Source organism: Hemiscyllium ocellatum, chromosome 32, assembly GCF_020745735.1.
Source record: "Hemiscyllium ocellatum isolate sHemOce1 chromosome 32, sHemOce1.pat.X.cur, whole genome shotgun sequence".
In the NCBI taxonomy this organism is placed as follows: domain Eukaryota; kingdom Metazoa; phylum Chordata; class Chondrichthyes; order Orectolobiformes; family Hemiscylliidae; genus Hemiscyllium; species Hemiscyllium ocellatum.
In genome coordinates, this window is record NC_083432.1 from 18186870 (window position 1) to 18207532 (window position 20663).

The 20663-nt window shown below is 41.4% G+C and overlaps 1 protein-coding gene across 1 annotated transcript in view; it reads right to left on the reverse strand.

Moving 5' to 3' along the window:
• fam171a2a (family with sequence similarity 171 member A2a) overlaps window positions 1–20663 on the reverse strand; it is a 317548-nt gene that overhangs the window by 197397 nt on the left and 99488 nt on the right. Inside the window, exon 2 of the mRNA XM_060848694.1 lies at window positions 2835–3062. Within this exon, the coding sequence (XP_060704677.1) occupies window positions 2835–3062 (228 nt within the window). The remainder of the gene's footprint in view (window positions 1–2834; window positions 3063–20663) is intronic.

Here is a 20663-nt window from a genome sequence, read left to right on the forward strand (position 1 = left end):
ATTGATATCAAACTGCTGCTGCCTTTGTAGGGTAAGTGGACGTAGCGCACTTACATTTCCAGAAGGGTTCTGAAAAGGTGTAAAAAAAAGCTCATGGTGCAGCAAGTAACATATCAGCATAGACAAGGGATTGACAAGGAACCTCGATTATCCGAATACCAGTTATCCAAAAATTGGATTATCCGAAGGAGATCGAGGTCCTGATAGAAACATTACACCAAAGACATGTTTCCAACACTGTAATGTTTTCAGTGATTAAACAGGCACTGTCTCCAAATGACTGACCTTCCACCCTCACTCTCTCCCCACACTTTCCCTGGAGTTCTACAGAGGGGTGCACCCTAAACTGCCTGGCTGTGTGTCGCGCGTGAGAGTGCACACACGCTATTTGGAAACGTACCCCACAAAGGCAGCAGCAATCTTATTGTTGATGTCCAGTTCAGCTACCCCGGAGAGGGGGTGTGGGGCACTGCTGGATGGAGATAGGTGGCGGGCAGGGAGCAGTGTTGGATGGTTGGGGTTCAGGAGGGTGGTGTTGGAGGGGCGGGCGGGAGGGCAGTGTTGGACGGTGGGGGGGGGCAGTGTTGGACGCAGCAGGAGGCATGTGGGGTTGGTCGGGGGCTCGCATGCTGTGTGCTTTTGCAGGCTCCTGAACAGGGAGCAGACTTTAAAAACTCTGAGTCCCAGAGGAAAGGCATTTAATCTATTAACCGACTAATCGATTATCCGAACGAAATAGTGCCCACCCAAGTCGTTCAGATAATCGAGGTTCCCTGTACAGGGTATGCTTAAATGGGTCACCTTTGGGTTATGTTCTGACTAATCAAGTGCCAGGGATCAGCACTGGGTCTCAATTAGCTCTAATTTACATCAATGACTTGAAGAAAGGACGAAACGTGTGGTGGCTAAAACTGGGGAAGCCACAAAAACTACTGAGAAACTAGGATTTGGAGATGCCAGTGTTGGACTGGGGTGTACACAGTTAAAAATCACACAACACCAGGTTATAGTCCAACAGGTTTAATTGGAAGCACACTAGCTTTCGGAACGACGCTCCTTCATCAGGTGATTGTGGAGGGCTTAATCGTAACACAGAATTTATAGCAAAAATTTGCAGTGTGATGTAACTGAAATTATACATTGGAAAAATTGATTGTGTGTTAAGCCTTTCATCTGTTAGAATACAGTGAAAGTTAGAAGTGAAACTATCACTATATTCTAACAGATGAAAGGCTTAACGCACAATCAATTTTTCCAATGTATAATTTCAGTTACGTTACACTGCAAATTTTTGCTATAAATTCTGTGTTACGATCGAGCCCTCCACAATCACCCGATGAAGGAACGTCGCTCCGAAAGTTAGTGTGCTTCCAATTAAACCTGTTGGACTATAACCTGGTGTTGTATGATTTTTTTTACTGAGAAACTAAGTTGCGAAGAAGACATAAGGAACCAGCAAAGGGATAGAGGTTAAGCAAGTTGGCAAAAAATTGGTATATGGTCTATAAGTAGGAAAATGTGAACTTGTCCATTCGGCAGGAGAAGTAGGAAAACAGCATGTTACTGAAGTCAAGATTGTAGGACTCTGAGATACAGAGGGATCTGGGTGCACCACTACCTGAATCACAAAATAATCAGTAAGCACATACAGCAACCGATTAGGAAGGTGGGAATGTGGAGTTGAGGCCAGAATCAGGTCAGATCTGGTGTACTCTTACTCCTGATCATATGTAACTAATATTGGAAGCACATACTTGCTACTATTAACAGAGCAAATTATACATGCACTGGTTTTGCATGTTAAAATTATATTGAATTCTCCTGGAACTGTTTTATATAAAGTACAGTCTGAAGAAGTGTAGCACAGTTTAAATATAGAGAAGAATTGCCTTTAAAACTGCCTCAAATTGTATTCTTAGGCTAGGGTAGATTAGAAAGAAAGGATATTTTGCCTCTAATCTGCCTTAATAGTATACCTTTACTGAGGGCAGCAATATCCTGGTAAACTAACATCTACATCATTTTACAAATGTTTTTAAACTGAGACAAGCAATGATAAAATCGCACTGTCAGGTTACCAAAAATGTACATAAAGTTTTTAAAAAACTGATCAAATAAATCATTAAACGTTAGCAAATTGTCCATGGCATTGCCTATTTGTCAGTATTGAATATATTGTTTTTATTTTCAAGATGACAACAGAGCTCTGAAATTTCAGAAGATCACTCAAAGAGCCAAGTCTGGAGTCCACAAGTACTGTCTGATTGATAGATGACATACCCTATTCAGATGTGGGATCTCAACACAAGCAATTTACAGAATTGTGACAGGAGAGAGAGAGAGAGAGAGAGAGAGAGAGAGAGAGAGAGAAGCTCTTAGGAAGTAGATGTCCCCTGCAGGCTTTTTTTAAAAAAAACTATTTAAAGGCGCTCTGTGAAAATACATGACCATCTGCCACATACAGGAAATGATACCAACACTGCTGGTGGTCACTAGGGTAAGATTGATCAGAGGCTATCTTGTATTTTTTTTCCCCACAGAATGATTTAACCTCTTCCCTGAGCAGGATAATGTAACAATGCTCCTTCAGCTCGACCAGTGAAGACCATTCCCTACCAACAATTCCATTGCCAAAGTTTGTAATTCCAGGAGACTCCGTCAGACAGAAAATCATTTTATGGGTGTGCATTCCACCAATACACAAGCTCCTGACAGGGAGCCTGAACAAATCAGCAGCTCAAAGTGTAGTTCTATACTTTGCCAGCAAGTCGTGTGCATTGCAAAACGAAACGCACTCGTTTTAATATGACTTTTGCAGACACTGTCTCACTTACGTGGTGTTTTGTTGGCATGCCATGGAGCAGAATTTGTCACAAAGCCAGACTTTGCTGCAGTGACGATTAGCCAGGTTCCCAGACGATATTGTAATGTGATCAGAGCCACTCCATCTTTATCAGTGGTTCCTGCGGCTAACCAGGACTGATTTGTGTAAACGTCAACCGCAGCCTCCGTCAGGGGTGAAAGGTCGCCGTTATCAAAGACTTGAACTTTTATAGACACCTCTGCAAAGGAGAGGAAAGGCAGTGTGTTATTATTCAGAGTTTACATTACATTCAGCATAAATGGACATGAAACAGCTTCAACCTGGAAGTTCACATCAAAATTCATGGGAGTGCTGTCAATTTCTGTTGCCATGACAGTCTTGCACCAACTATGGACAGCAGAAAAGCTGAGGTAATGAGCTCATGAAATAGTTGAAATTAACACAGAACATTAGATCTTAACGCAGCACTCCAGCTGTCTCATGTAATCAGGGACACCTCAGTGTGGGGCATCTCCGGATTTCAGGAATAATTTTCATTAACAACTGTCCCATAGCTTTTCCCAAAATGATGCACAACCTTGCAGACAGAAAGAAGGAGCAGGGGAGAATTCTGCCTTCAATAATAAAGCCTAGTGCTACATACATTAATTCAATGTGTCTATATGTATCAGAATTATAAATCAATGCATCCCATTCACAGGCACTCTCAAACCACTTTGAACTGCTTTATCGTGCTCTGTTCCTGAAATACCATCTATCCCCCACTTCCCACCCCCACTTTATAGAGCACGTTTTCATTTAGTCAGTGGTTCAGAAAAGATATACAAGGGTGTTCCCGGGGTTGGAGGATTTCAGCTATAGGGAGAGGCTGAATAGGCTGGAGCTGTTTTCCCTGGAGCGTCAGAAGCTGAGGGGTGACCTGATAGAAGTTTATAAAATCATGGATTGAGTAAATAGACAAAGTCTTTTCCCTGGAGTGGGAGAGTTCAAAACCAGAGAGCATAGATTTAGGGTGATAGGGGAAAGATTTTAAAGGGACATAAGGGGCAACTGAATCACACAGGTGGTGGTGAGTGTATGGAATGAGCTGTCAGAGGTGGAGATTGGCAAAATTTCAACATTTAAAAGGCATCTGGATGGGTATATGAATAGGAAAAGGTTTAGAGGTATATAGTCCGATTGCTAATGAAAGGGACTAGATTAATTTAGGATATCTGGTCGGCATGGATGAGTTGGACCGAAGTGTCTGTTTCCATGCTGTACATCCCTATGACTAACTAGTTTCTTAGCCCAATGCGCAAGTCATTTGAGTACCACATGAAGACTAGCTTGACATGGTGCTGCATCTTGTCCTTGAGGTGCACATACATGTGACCAAGCTCATCAATTATTCTCTTGGGGAAGGAAGGAGTGTAATGGTTTGCTACAGAGTTTCATTGACAGCCTTTGGTGCAGACTCAATGGGCTAAATAGCCTCTTTTTGCACTGTAGGGAGCTATCTGGCTATCTCAAGGCCTTGACCATTTTAGCGTGGGCATTGTAAGGCTCCTACAGGTTTCGCTGCTCCTTGGATGCTGCCTGAACTGCTGTGCTCTTCCAGCACCACTAGTCCAGAATCTGGTTTCCAGCATCTGCAGTCATTGTTTTTACCAGCAGGTGTAACCTGCATCATTTATTGCCGCCTCCTGAGAGTTCCACAAAATTATCCATCCCAGAAATTGCCTTCCTACTCTCAGTCTCCTTGTACTTGGATTTCTAGGAATTGGACAGTGAACCGGGAATCCGTCCAACTCTCTATTCTGCAGAAGTTTTGTCTAGTTCACTGTTGGCCCAGCCTCTCTTCAGCTGCTTCAAATGGCTCCAAATTGCAGCTTGTGTCTGACTCTCATGAGCCTGCATTCTGCCACGTACTGAAGGGCCTGATATTAAATTGCACTTTTCCAGAGAGAGGTTCCAAGAAACTGTTGATGGCAACATGTCCAGGAAGCTTTCAAAACCTGAAGGAATGTTCAGTTAATCCCTTGAGTAAACACAAGGAGTAAAATCCAGGCATAGATTCCCTGCAGTTATCTTGTTCAAGCTTCATATGGCACAGGAGGTGGCCATTTGGTCCCGCATGCCTGTGCTAGCTCTTTGAAAGGGCAATCCAGAAAGTCTCACTCTCCTACTCTTCCTAAATTATAGCCCTTCTATGCTATGTGTACTGATATTTAAGAAAAAAAATATGATTTATTGTCATTTTTTGATGCTTCTCATTCTGTAGCAATTTGGGGATACAGACTATCACCAGGGAAATCTCCCAGGAAGAGTTACAGACTCAATGATCAGGGAGAAGAATTCATATAAAAAAGGGAGACATTCATTAACCCAGTGCTCTAGTCATGAAATCTTCGCTTGTTCTGCACGATCCTGGCTCAGTAACTCCAATAAAACAACTCCCTGGTGAGGTAATCAGCAACTCATCATCTCATCCCAAAAATATACAAAAACCAGAGGGCAGCTTCATAAATAAAAAGGACTGTTAGTTCAGCTGAAGGAAAGAAAAGACAGAAATTCCTGAAGAGCTACATAACATCTGCTATCAGCACCTACACACCCTTCATAGGCCAGGAATTGCTTTCAGGAGTAGTGACTGTTTTGTGCAGACAAACACGGTTGACTGCTCAACAGTTATTCAAAAAGATACTTTGGAAATGTAAAATATACCTTGGTGCTTCACAGAAGAGTTAACAAGCAAAAGAGACAGTACAACAAAGCAGAATAGTTGATTTTCAATGTGATCATTGAAGGTTACGTTTCACTCATCTCATTGAATCCTTGAGTACAAATAAGTCAAAATCAAATGTCAGCCAAGCAACTATATATGGAGTGACCCTTAAATCCCTTGAAGCAATGAATTGGGAAGGAAGATGCTGAAATCCCTCATAATTCACCATAGCCAGTTTTTTGAATTTGGTATTGATGGATATCTCCCCTCCAATCAGCTGCAAGAATTGGAGGAAACAAGCCATGAATTTACAGAGTCACAAAGCTGCTTACATTTGCACAGGAAATGTTATGAAGTTAGTTGTCAGTGAGGTTATGCTAGGAAGCAGTTTTCGAAAGCCAGGCAAACTGATCCATAATAAGTACTTGAATGGGTGTGGCATCTTTCACTATCTTGGAATATCTCAACATGTTTTACAGGCATTGAAGTGCTTTTGAAAGCAACCACTGTTAAGATCTGAGAAACACAGCTACTGACTTGACACATCAATGCCCTACAGATAGCACAGAGATGAATGACCAGGTATCCAGTTTATGTCATGGATGGAAGCTGCAGTTTGTGGGGGGGGGGGTTCCCAACATTCTTCCCTCACCTCCCCATGTTGTACAAATTCGGTGCACCCCACACTGCAAAGTATTTTACAGTAAGATAGATACATTTACACATGTAATTATAGAATTCCTACAGTGTCGAATCAGGCCGCTCAGCCCATTGAATCCACACCTACCCTCCAAACAGCATCCCACCCGGACCCAACCCACTTTCACTCCTGCATTTCCTATGGCTAACCCACCCACCCTGCATATCTCTGGACACTACGTGCAACTTAGCAAGGCCAATCCACCGAACCTGCACATCTTTGGACTGTGGGAGGAAACTGGAACACCCGAAGGAAGCACATGCAGACATGGGGAGAATGTACAAACGCCACACAAACAGTCACCCGAGGATGGAATCAAACCTGGGTCCCTGGTACCGTGAGGCAGCAGTGCCAACCACTGAGCCACGGTGCCGCCCATAATACCGCAAGAAGGTGGATTAATTAATCTCCAATGCCACATTGAGAGAGATTGGAAAGTAGAGACATGATGTCTTTTTTATTCATTCATGGGAAGACGAACAGTGTCACCTTCTTGCATCACGACAATCCACATGGTAAATGTACACTCTCAGTGCTGTTTGGAAGGAATTTCCAGGATTTTGATCCAATGCCAGTGGAAAATTGCCTATATATTTCCAAGTCAGGATGCCATGTGACTTGGGGAGATACCCATGGCTGTTCCGATGTACCTATTTTCCTTGATCTTTGTGTTGGGGCGTGCTGTCAAAAGGAAACAGAGTTGCTGCAGTGCATCTTGTAGATGATACACAATGCTGCCAAGGTGAGGAGGGATGGAATTGATGAGGAGTTTCCAGTTGCTTTATTCTGGATAGTGATGAGTTTCCCAATTTTTGGAGCTGCACTCATCCAGGCAAGTGGCAAGTATTCCATCAGACAAAGTTGGAGAGTAATACAGGACAGAAACAGATCCTTTGGTCCAACTCATCCATACCAACCAAGTTTCCCACTTGTCTGCAGTTGGCCTATATTCCTCGCAACCTTTCCTATTCATGTACCTGTTCAAATGTCTTTTACATGTTGTAACTGTACCTGCATCCAGACGTGTACTTTGCAGCTGGTTAATGACAAGATTTTGTATCCTGCCAAGAGGATGATGGTGGTCTTAAAATATAAATTAGTTGATGCACTGGTTTTATGGAACTAAGAAACATTTATCCATGAGCTTACACAAATTGTTAGATTTCATCATACTGCCATTAAGATGCCGATTAACATAAATTAGCAGCTAAATTGGGGAAACAATTTTGAGAACATGAATCAGTGTTGGAGTTACCAAGCTTCTTATGTGAAAGAATTATGATTTATTGCAAAAGAATGGAGTGTTACATTTTTTGAATAAGGAAAACCATCTCTATCAAACACACACAGAGACCCACAGACAAAAGAATTGGTTATTTCACAGAGATGTTTGAAAATCACATATTCACTTGAATGCCTTTAATGGTAACTAGAAATTAAGTGCAATTGTATTTGTTCCATTATTGTAAGTCAGATGCTAATTAACACCAGATATAACCTGGCAAAGAGAAAGCTCTCCTTTGGCGATTCTAATGTTGCTCTGAATTGTTTATTATTTGCTGAATTCCACTCCTGACCAAATGAATAGAGATAATCTGCTTTGTTTTGATGCAGCAGGGGATAGTTCCAACAGTGTCTCTCTCTGTGTCCTGGCATATCTCTGTGTGCAGATTGTCTTGCCTCAAGCTGCTCTGAAGCACCAGAATATCCTCCAAACATAACTACCCACCTTTCATCACTGTGCTGATGAGCTTTACATTAACATCCGAAATGCCAAATGAATGGAAAAATCAGAATAGCAACATATGACTCAGGGTGGGAGTTAGACAGAGATTACTTTCAGTGGGTAGCAGTCAAAATGTATCACCTTGGTGGATTCCTTGAAGTTTGAAGGTGGATCAACTGATAAACTCTGGCTTGAGGGACGACTGCTGGTCAGGACATTTGGTGAACTTCACAGTTCTTTAAATAATGCCATATTAGTGAACATAGGACTGAATTTAGTGACCTCAAGATCTGGACTTCTAATCCAGAGTCTGGAATACACTGCCAGGGCAGCGGTGGAGGCAGACACAAGAGGACAGTTTAGGGACTTTTAGGTGAGAACATGAATCGGCAAGAAATGGAGGGGTATGGACCAAGGGCAGCCAGAAGGGATCAATTTAATTCAGCATCATGTTCATGGGCCAAAGGGTCTGTTCCTGTTCTATGCTCTAAAATAAGAGTTTATCATCATTTTACTATTTGTGGGGAATTTCCCCATGGTCTAGTCTATTGGTGGCAATACTGATGGTATAACTGAGATCAGGAATCTGACTTTGAAACCTTCCAGCCACGTTAGAACTATCAACTATTTGCCATGTACAAATGCTTGCCATCTTTCCGACATTTCAAAAGCATTATTTCACCCTGGGAGCTTGGGATATGGTATAACTACAAATTATTTCTTATTTGTTTTTTTCCCTTCACATGAACAATCTGAATTTCCTGGATTGCCCACCTGACATACGCTGCAGCAATGAAGGGAAACATTATCCAGTTACACGGATGCTCAAGTTTTAATTTTAATTCATACATTTTGGACCCACCCTGAACCCCATTCCCTCCTCAAATGTATTCCCTTGATTTCTGCAGGAAGTCATTCTAGTTTCACTGGCAGATTTCCCCACCACTTAAATGAACATCTAACATGATTGAGTCCATGCTGACCGCAATCAGGCTGATCAAAGGTGATGTCATAGCCAAGTTTAACATTGTCCTGAATTTTCAGTTAATTATTCATCCTGAGCTTACTGTTGATTAGATGCGAGCCAGATACTTGGTTCAAATTCAGTATCCAAAGTGGCACAACAATTGAAATCAGAGCATGACAGCAAGGAGCCATATGCTTTGCTCTTCACATTTTACATCCACACCCAGTAGGGGGTCACCAAGTAGCGATTAGAAAGATCCTGTTTTTGTCAGCAGTGACTCTGGTCCTCTTTACATGTGAGGTGTTTGTTTCTTAATCAACCCAAAAGCTACAGTCAACTGTTTCTGTCAAATTTGGAATGAGTTTTGCAAAATAAAATGTCCAACCAATTTGCTCGATTCACTTCAGAGCTACAATGAACAATGGAAGGACGAATAAGCAGAAAACAACATGAAATAACGGCTGGAAAAGAAACAACTGCCTTTTTTTTAAAGATAGTGCTGGCTGGTCAAGTTGTGCGTCCCTAGAATTTTCTGGGTTTTTAAACATTTCTTTATTTTTCTTGTCGGCTCTCTATGGCCTAAAGTGACCGGAAGGTATTTAGAGTCTGATTCCTGATCTCAGCTGTACTATCAGCAATGCCACCAAACCAGACTAGACCATGAGGAAATCAGAAAGGTAATGAATAAAGTGTAAATGAACACAGGGTAATTACCTTCCTACATTGTGTAACGTAATAGTAGCAAACAGCAATAGAATAATTCACGTTGAGGACTGGAAACTAAATCATGGATTAATTTTGCCAGATGTTGGCACTTGCCCTACAACACCGGAGGGGGTGAAGAAATTTTTAAAAAAATTTCACAAATTAACTGTACTTATTTTAATATAAATAAAGGGCTAGTAAAACTCAGCAGTTCTGACAGCGTCTGTGAAGACAGAAATGGAGCTAATGTTTTGACTTTTCTTCAGAAGTGAACATAGATAGGCAATGGCCTAGTGATATTATCGCTGGACTGTTAATCCAGAGACCCAGGGAATGATCCAGGAACCGGGGTACAAATCCGTCACAGCGGATGGTGGAATTTGAATTCAATTTATAAAGAAAATTTGAAATTAGGAGTCTAATGATGACCATGAATCCATTGCTGATTGTCAGGAAAAAAAGCCATCTGGTTCTCTCATGTCCTTGAAGGAAGGAAACTGGTCTGGCCTAAATGTGACTCCAGACCCATAGCAATGTGGTTGGCTCTCAACTGCCCTCTGGGCAATTAGGGATGGGCAATAAACGTTGGCCTGGCTAGCAACACTCTCATCCTGTGAATGAATTTAAAAAAAAACTTTAACTGTTTTTCTGCCTCGACAGACACTACCACACCTGCTCAGTTTCTGCAGCATGACCAACCTCTCTTTCAGGTTTCCAGCATTCACACTATTTTGTTTTTATTTTAGTGATTTTAAGCTTGAATTCCACCAGGACATCAAAAGGAATGATTCTATTTATCTGAAGTCTGCTTTTCCTCATGGCTGTACTCTCGCACAGTGTCAGAAAGCTGTAGGTTGAACGGCAGCTGGGGATGAGAATGTGTAATCCAAGCTGACACTTTGGTGCAGTACAAAGGACTGCATAGTTAGCAAAGCTCAGAGTCATACAGCATGGAATCAGACCCTTTGTTCCAACCAGTCCATAACATAATCCCAAACTAAACTAGGCCCACCTGCCTGCTCTTGGCCCATATCCTTCCAAGCCTTTCCTATTGCACACAAGCTCCCTTACACTTTTTGCTAGTTGGATATATAAAAAAAAGGATAGAATAAGGTCGGGTGGGAGGAATTAAGTTCAAATCAGCCACTGAATGGCCCAGCATTCTCCAAAGGGCAGAATAGCTTGCTCCTGTTTTTCATCATTATCCAGGGAGCCAGCGAGTTAGCCTCCACATTTCCTCCATTACAATAGTGATATATCTCACAATTATCTTCAAGTCATGAAAAGCACCAAATATATGCATGCTGTCTCCCTTGCTGAACTCAGCACTAATTATCTCAGACACCTCATCACAAGGACTTTAATTCCAATTGGCAGTTAATTACATTAAACCTATAACAAGTGTCTGTGGAAATGAGTCAATCGCAGGTTTCCAGATGGGTTATGAAAGCACCATGAATACACAATTTGATCCCATGGGATACAAACAGAAACACAGAAGTAATTAAAGTAACAGGCCCACCATATATGGGACTTGTTAAATAAGTGAGCTTTTCGGGGTGGGAGAAGGTATCCTGGTACAATTCATTCAGAAAAATAAATGCTCTTATCACCATAAAAACAAAAACATATGATATGCACAAAGGGGAGAAAAGGAAACCTCAAAAGGTTAATGAAAGCCACATGTTCCCACCACAGAACTTGCTAAAACCACTTCCTGAACATTAAACACCAAATTTGGCCCTTTGGAAATTGACTCAAAATGGTCCTTAAAGCAACGGTATTTTTATTTTGAAAACGAAGCAAAACAAATCTGAAACACATTTGTGTAGACACAAATGTACAGACACTTGAAATAAGTGAGGAATACATCAGGTTCGCTGCAAAAATAGTGCATGATTTTAATTGGTATCATCAACACCAACTTGTATTTATGTAACATCTTTAATGTAGCGAATAATCTCAAGGTATTTTACAGTACCAAATTTGGACAAAAATCAACACTGTTTTAAAAGATGGGGCATTAAAACATGACACAGGACGGTTTTAATAAGTACTCGAAAGGTTAGGGGGTGGGGGGAAACAGTATTCCACACACTGCAGACCAGACAGCTGAAGACACAGCCATTATTAGTGGAGAGATGAAAATCAGGGAGACTGTGAGTTAGAATTGCACGAATGCAGATTCTCCAAGAGTTGCAGGACTGGATGAGCTGAAAAAGATATGGTGGGGCAAGGTAAGGTAAAATTAATAAGGGCTGGACTCAAGTTTTCACTCTGAATTAGGGAAAAGAACATTGTAATCACAGTTTAGGGGTTGCAAAGATATAGGAGTGGGAGGCAGACAGTCAATTCGAAGGAGATAGAAGTAAATAGTTTTTGCCATGGTAGAAATATGAGATTGGAAGTTCTATGCAGGCTCAAACAGAACATTCAGATTGTAAATAATCTGACTCAGACTGAAACAGTGGCTTAAAAGTAGCAAAGATTCCTTATTTCAGTCAAAATCTCAGTTAAATAAAAGGGTTGAGATTTGAGAAACAATTACACTGATATCCACAGCCAACTCCTGTTGGGATGTTATTATGACCTAAGATTCTGTGCCAGGAGCACTAAATCTTAAAAATGACACACAGAAAAAAGCTCTAAAAAATCCATGCTAACTTAGAAGCAGGTTTGTTCCTAACAATATCACTCAAAGCCTGGAATTATACAGAGTAGAAGACATGAGGTTAGGATGATTTAAGAGTTTTCACATAATTATGCACTAAAGCACCATGTGGCGTATCGTGCCTGTGTTGACGCTTTGTTAGAGCTTTGTAGTTAATCCCAATTGTGTACTCTTTCTCCTTTGTATAAAATACACAATAAAACATTGATGGAACACACCAAAAATGCTGTGAAAATGCTGAAGTGCTTGTATAAGACAGATAAATTTTGAAGTTCTGGATTTTCTTTTCTGCAAAGTGGCAGCAGGGCTCATCAGTAGATTTCTCTTTGTGCTGAACTAACTGATGTCTTCAGGCTCAATCACTTAAGCAATCCAAATGATCAACAGCTATTGCCCCAAGAGCACTGAAATTATCCTCAAGCACACATTGAAACACTCTACCTAAGCAGTAACCACCTGAAGGTTAACCCATTGTACTGGAATAACTAATTCCTACAGATCTGTGATCTGAACATCACAGCAGAAAATCTAACTAAAATCCTCAAAAATCTGGTGACTCAATAAAGGCTCTGAAAATGATTTGGATGTGAACATAAGAAGTATGGTTAGGAAGTTTACAGGTCACACCAAAATTGGAGGTGTAGTGTACAGCAAAGAAGACTACCTCAGAGTACAACAGGGTCTTGATCAGATCAGCCAATGGGGCCAACGAGTGGTGGAGGGAATTTAATTTAGACAAATCTGAGGTGCTGTGTTTTAGAAAGGCAAACCAGGGCAGGACTTATACATTTAATAAGTAAGTCCGGGTGTGTTCCAAGACCATTTGGCTCATCAAGTCTGATCCACCATTCAATCATAACTGATAAGTTTTTAAAACCCATTTTCCTGCTTTGTCCCCATGATCTTTGATCCCCTTGGCAATCAAGAACTTATCTGTCTCAGACTTAAATATACTCAATGAGTTGGCCTCCACAGCCCTTTGTAGCAATGAGTTCCACAGATTCATCACACTCTGGCTAAAGAATTTACTCCTTATCTCCATTCTAAAGGATCTTCTGTTTACTCTAAGGCTGTGCCCTTCAGTCCTTGTTTCTCAATGAAAACACCTTCCCAACACCCACTCTGTCCAGGCCGTTCAGTATGCTGTAAGTTTCAATCAGATCCCCCCCTTCATCTTTCTAAACTCCGAGTTTAGTCCCAGAATCCACAAACATTCCTCATATGTTAAAGTTTTCATTCCTCGGATCATTCTTGTGAATCTCCTCTGAACCCACTCCAGGACCAATATATCCTTCCTGAGGTATGGAGCCCAAAATTACTCACAATACTCCAAATGTGATCTGACCAGAGCCTTATAAAGCCTAAGAACATCCCTGTTCTTATATTCTAGTCCTCTTGAGATGAATGACAAAATTGTATTTGTCTTCCCAACTACTGACTCAACCTGCAAGTTTACCTGAAGAGAATCCTGGACTAGGACTCCCAAGTTGCATTTCTCCCCATTCAGAAAATAGTCCATGGCTCTATTCTTCCTATCAAGTGCATGACTCACACATTCCTCACATTGTATTGCATCTGCCACTTCATTGCCAACTCTCCTAACTCTCTAAATCTTTCTGCAGCCCCTTTGCCTCCTCAATACTACCTGCCCCTCCACCTATCTTTGTATCATCTGCAAACTTAGCCAGAGTGCTGAGTTCCTTCATCTAGATCATTAATGTATGAAGTAAATAGTTGTGGTTCCAACACTGACTCTTGTGGAACACCACTTGCCACCAGCTTCCATCTGAGAAGGACCCTTTTATCCTCACTCTCTGGCAAACAGCCAATCTTCTATCCATGTTAGTATCTTGCCTCAGACTCCGTAGGCCCTTATCTTACTCAGCAGCCTCCTGTGTAGCATCTTTTTGAAGTCAAGATTGATAGCATCCATTGGATCTCCTTCATCGAACCTATTCATTATCTCTTTAACTAATTCTAACAGGTTTGTCAGGCATGACCTCCCCTTGATGAAACCAAGTACGTAAGTACAAAACTTAGTTACAACAGAAACATTTTAAAATGTTAGAAAGTTCAGCACTATAGTCTTCTTAGTATAAAAGTACAAAAAAAGAAAAAAGATTAAAAAGTCAAACAATACAATCTTTTCTTAATCCATGGGTCCAAGGTCTCATACTATCCTGTGCTGAGCTAAGACCTGCCTGAGTATGCCAGGTTTTGGCCTTGGGCTAGTTTCCCTGGAGCATTGGAGGCTGAGGGGTGACCTTGTAGAGATTTATAAAATCATGATAGGCATGAGTACTATAAATAGACAGGATCTTTTCTCTGGGATTGCATGAGTCCAAAACTAGAGGGCATAAGCTTAGGGTGAGAGAGGAAAGATTTAGAAGGGGCACATGCAGAAGGTGGTTTGTGTAGGTAATGATCTGCCAGAGGAAGTGGTGGGGGCTGGTACAATTACAGTATTTAAAAGGCACCTGGATGGGAATATGAATAGGAAGAGCTTAGAGGGATATGGGCCAAATGTTGGCAAATGGGACAAGATTTATTCAGTATGACTGGTAGGCATGGATGAGTTGGACCAAAGGGTATGTTTCCATGCTGTCTAGCTCTGTGACCCTAACTCAGATCTGTGGCTGGGGCAGCAATGAGCTCACTAATGAAGCAATAACAAAAACAAAAAGGCTTGCATTCATATTGTGCTTTTCACAACTTCAGGATATCCCAAAATAATTTACAATGCCCTTCACTATTGTTAATACTGTGTAGAGAACCATGCAGAGAATTTGTGAACAGTAAGGTTTCATAAATAGCAATGAAATAAATATAGCATCTCTGCACTGATTTGCCAGCCTCGATATATCTGCGCTACTTAGTGGGAGTCTAACACAGAAGTTTCTAATTCAGAAATAAAGAATTTTCTAATTCAGGTATAAAGAAGTTTCTAATTCAGAAATAAAGGGATGTTCTGTCGATCATTATCTCTACTAGATAGTGGATAGATTAGATTCCCTACAGTGTGGAAACAGGCCCTTTGGCCCAACCAGTCCACACCGACCCTCCAAAGAGTAACCCACCCAGACCCATTTCCCTCTGACTAATGCACATAACACTAGGGGCAATTTAGCATGGCCAGTTCACTGAATTTGCTGACCTGCACATCTTTGGAATGTGGGAGGTAACCAGGGCACGCGGAGGAAACCCACGCAGACACGGGGAGAATGTACGAACTCCGCACAGAATCACATGAGGCTGGAATCGAACCTGGGACCCTGGTGCTGTGAGGCAGCAGTGCTAATCACTGAGCCACCGTGCTGCCCTAAATGTGGAAATATTACGGAGACCCTTATCCCATTTTTTTAGAACAATATTGATAAAATATATTGTTGGTTGACATCTTTCCATCTCATATGTGAATGGATTACATCATAGTCACCCACTCTGTGTTAAGCATTACCTGTTGTGACTCAGGGCCACACTTTGGCATGGCAGTCTCTACTGAGGGAGACAGTGGGCTGAAAAGGTGCCTCATTTGCTGGTCTCTGTTTTCTCTCGGTTCTCTCCCTGGCTCACGTCTTCAACACCCTTCCAGACAGTCAGCCTCTGGAAATCATGCCCATCAGTGACTAACTTCCAGTTATCATCAATTCATATCTCAATTGCAGGTGTCTTTGAATTGGAGTGACAGATCATGACTCAGTGGCCAGTTCACTGTACGGACGGCCTATGAGAAAGCAGTCGTCACCCACTTAATTAATATGGCTGAACCAGCACCGATGCCATTAGGTTAGCCATGAGTTCATGCTCACTGAATTAGCTCATTCCATAATCCCCCGTTGATGATTTTTGTCCTGCCAAAAGACACTGAGAATACATCTTAGATAAAAGGAAAGGTGGAAACTGTTCAGCCCCTTGGTCTTAACTAACATATTGTCTCCAGGTCTTACCACATTCAAGAAGGATATTGAAGATACAGGCTTCATAGACCTGTAGTTCAGTATTCTCAGTCAGAGCCAACAAACTGATTGTTGGTGACTGTGATATGTAAGAACATCAATAACCTATCAATGCTGGTACACAGAGGTATGGCAACATCCTGCATCATGACATTTGTTTTCTTAATAATGATGGTCAAACCAAACTCATTACAGGAGGGAGAGAGACTTCCCATTAACCACTGGAGTAGTTTCTCAGTGTGGAACACTGGTGCAGCATCATCAGCACAGGGCGACTATTGGCTCACTTCTGTCTTGGATCTCAGGCAAGAAAGACTCAATAACTTTCTATCATTCCGGCATTAAGTTGACACATTGTGTAGATGATCTGTAGGTGGACAACAGCAGTAAAAAGGTGATATGTCAGAGGGTTCAGAGTCAGAGCACAACCGTGTTTGACCCCACTGCAGGTCTCAAAAGATTCTGTTTGCTGACCTAACCCACCATAATGTCATGGGAAAATGTGATCACTTTGAGCAGCTTTGGTGGGCAACCCTTTTCCTCCGTTAAATAGATCACTGCTGTTCACATGTTGAGATTGAATAAGGCAAAATATAGAGATTGGAGGAAGTCCTCTACACAGCTTAGGGAGGTGACCAAGAACGGATGTGCAAAGAGGAAAGTCTGTCACCACAGTTGGAAGGTTAAGTTGCAAAATGTGTTTCTGAAAATTGCCAGGATGGTCTCAGCTTCATGTGTTTGGAAGAAACAGTAGTCTCCAATCTGGCAACTCTGGGATCAGCTGATGTATTGCCGTATGCAGGTAGTGAGACAATGGGACACAGCATTTGTTTTGGAGCTATTGGACTGAAAAGTGTTGTTGAGTGCATATCTTTGAGATTGGAAACCCAGGAGTTGATGGAATTATGGCATATTTAATCACTGGCCTGCCTTTGGGCTCCACTCTAGACCTGTCAAGGTTTTACTCTCTCAGCTTTCAACTCTCTTGAGTGATCCACATGCCAGCAACGTCTGTCGCTGGGACTCTCGCTCATGATTGTTGGGGAGAACCCACTTGCCTTTGGGCCCTCATTCTGCACATCTGTAGGGCCGAGTTCCTGGAAAGCTTCAGCCTGGGACCACTAGGGACGCAGTTTCATGTATCACTAAAAGGCCTCCAGCTGAGGACATGCTCATGGCAAGGCTGTATATTGTCAGGGAGAGAATTCCACACCTTGGCCATTTTTCATGACTGCTGCTAGCCAATTGTGAAGGCAGGAAAGAAGAAACAAGCAACCACACAAAGCAGAATAATACTGACTCTATTCACCCACATGCTAAATTTGTCGCAATCAACCTAGTGGGCACACATGTATTCTTAGTCTCTCAAGACATCTTATACGGCTTTAGTGATATATTTGTCTCCCTCTTCACAAGTACTCTCACAAACAAGTTAAAAATAAAGATGTGCATTTAAAAATATTAAAAAATCTGATGACCGTTTCCAAATCAAATGGAATTCCAGAAGAAAAGAAGTTTGTGGTGGAGGCTGGTACAAAATTGCAACATTTAAGAGGCATTTGGATGGGTATATGAATAGGAAGAGTTTGGAGGGATATGGGCCGGGTGCTGACAGGTGGGACTAGATTGGGTTGGGATATCTGGTCAGCATGGACGAGTTGGACCGAAGGGTCTGTTTCCATGCTGTACATCTCTAAGACTCTATGACTCTAAGAAAAGAAGTTAGGGTTATTTTAAAATATATTTAATCCAAAATTGAAATCAAGAAAGTCATGTATATGTATTCATATGAAACTGAAGTTTCTGAAATGAAAGTTTTCACCAAAGTTTAGATGTTTGACTTATGCAGGAGTAATATTTGAGGGGTTGAAACCCATCCTGTCCCATTGTCTCACTACCTGCATAGAGCAATGCATCAGCTGATCCCAAAGTTGCCAGATTGGAGACTGTTCCTTCCAACCACATGAAGCTGAGACCATCCTGGCAATTCTCAGCAACACATTTCACAACTTAACTTTCCAACTGTGGCGAGAGGCTTTCCTCTTTGCATGTCCTTTCTTGGTCACCTGCCCAACACTCTTCTCCCTTCCTTTGAAATCTCTAGCTATTGCACAATTATTTCTCTACTCAGCAATCTTAATTTGAATTGAGCTGTGGTACCTGCTGTTCCTTTAAAATGACATGGTGTCATTTTAGAGGGTGGCATTTGGTTGGAAAGGAAACGTAATGAACACTAAGGGGATAACACTGACTTGCACAGGCATGAGGAACTAAACAGATGCTTCTGAATCAGAAGTGTCACATATGTTTGACTTTAGCAAGAATGAATGAAAGGTGAACAAGTTTGGATTTTTTTGGCCACAAGTTAAGGATCAATGTATACGCAAAATAAGTCATCATTCGAAATATATTTTATAGCGACTACAAAAAAATCCAGCTGATCTCATCTCATTTTTACATTGCCATGACCAACATCTTAGAAGTCAGATCCCTATCACTCCACAATCTGAAAAGCAAAATGAAATTCAAAGTGTATTACTTTGCTTAAGAACAGAACTTGTTGCTTGTACAATTATAAAAGGGGGAGCATTCAAGGAATCCTTGTAATTATTTATGCCTGAGTTAGGCCACTGTCCTGAGGCAAAAGGCTCTCCTTCATTCTTTTCCTTTTATTTTCTCCCATGTTCTTCTCTCCCCCTTTTCTTCAATGTTCTTTCCCAAGCTAACACAAGAATCTGAGGATATCCATGGAGAGATATAGTACGAACCCACAGCCTTCCAGTACAACACGTTGCGAATCAATTTAGTATAGACAGCATCCCCAAGCTAGCATTACTTAATAATGGTTAGAATTATCACATTTGAACAGAGATAGAAATGCACTGTTAGAGTAAGACTATACACTCATGCATTGCATTTAGATTAACAAAATAGGGTTTTATTATAATCATGTTCTGACCTAGAACCATTCAATTCAACGGCAATGCTATCAGTTTTTTTCTCAGGTCACTGACATTCTTCCCAGTTATGGGTCAATCCACAGCAAATGTAATCCTCCCTGAGCCATCCTTCAATTTATTCTTGGAACCATAAATGACCCGTCAAGGGTTAATGAAATAACCTATCTGAATGCTCCAATCTCAAAATAAATAATGTCTGAACAGAGTGAATCTTGCAGCCCTATTCCACCTCCATTAACAATGTCTATTCCTTTTCATTGATTTGTTTCTGCTGTTGAAAAGGAGCGACAGACGGTCTCCACCACTTTATCTCTCTCTGCATGTGTACCCTCAGGTTAACCTCATCCATCACTGCACAGTGATGAGACGGAGAGGGGAAAGAATAAGTGTTTATGGATTAAGAAAGAGAATGTGAAAGAGAGAGTGAATATTGGTGTTAGCAAGAGAATGTGTTAAAGTGCTGAAGTACAGTAGTCCCTCTGTATCCACGGGGAGATGTATTCCAAAACCTACCGTGGAAGCCCAAAACCGTGGATTGGAGCAAATCCATTCATTTAAATGGGAAATTTATCTTCCTGGCAGTCCCCTGCTCCCTGGTTCTGGACGGTTCCCTATAAAATGTTCGGGGCACAGTAAACCGTGGGTAACTGAAACCGTGGAAAATGATTCCGCAGATACAGAGATCGCCCTGTATTATAAATAAGTGTTCAAGAGTATGAGAGAGTATTGGAGTATGTATGAGAATGTATTATAGAAACAGTTTATGTACAAAACCATCTGTGTTAAAAGGAGAGTATATTCAGAGTGGGGGAGGGGGGAGCTGGGGGGGAGGGACAAAGAGAGAGAGTGTGGCGACACAGCATGTGTGTGTAATGTTAAAAAGATAAACACATGGAAAATGACAGGGAAAATAAAGAGCTAGGAGACTGAATAAATGCCTTTCCAAGACAAGGCTTCATCTTTATTATATTCAATTTCAGCCAGCTTTCCATAAAGACAAATTGCAGAGAGTTGATTCAGAGCCACTTTCAACTTCTGCCAGGTCATTCTCTAATCAGCTCACACAGTTGAAGATTCTGCTTTGTGTGAGAGGAGGAAAGAAAAACTGACTGTGCCCAATCAGGTTCAATGAGAAATAAATCTGGCACCTCCCACCTGTATTCAATCCATTTCTTCGGATAAATGAGACCTCAAAGATAGTCAAAAGTGAAATAATCATAGGCTGCCTGCCTTTTTTAGTCGTGCCTTTGGCATTTTGACTAAGACAGATTGCTTTGCTTTCACTATCCAATCATTCTGAAATGAAGAAATTTCTGTTCATTACAAATGTGCAAAGTAAAAATCATTACAATATAATCATTTCAGACTGGAGCTCCCAAAGGAAAACTGGAACCAAACATTAGTTCTTAGCCTCGTGAACTCTTCCATATAAATCAAACTGTTACTA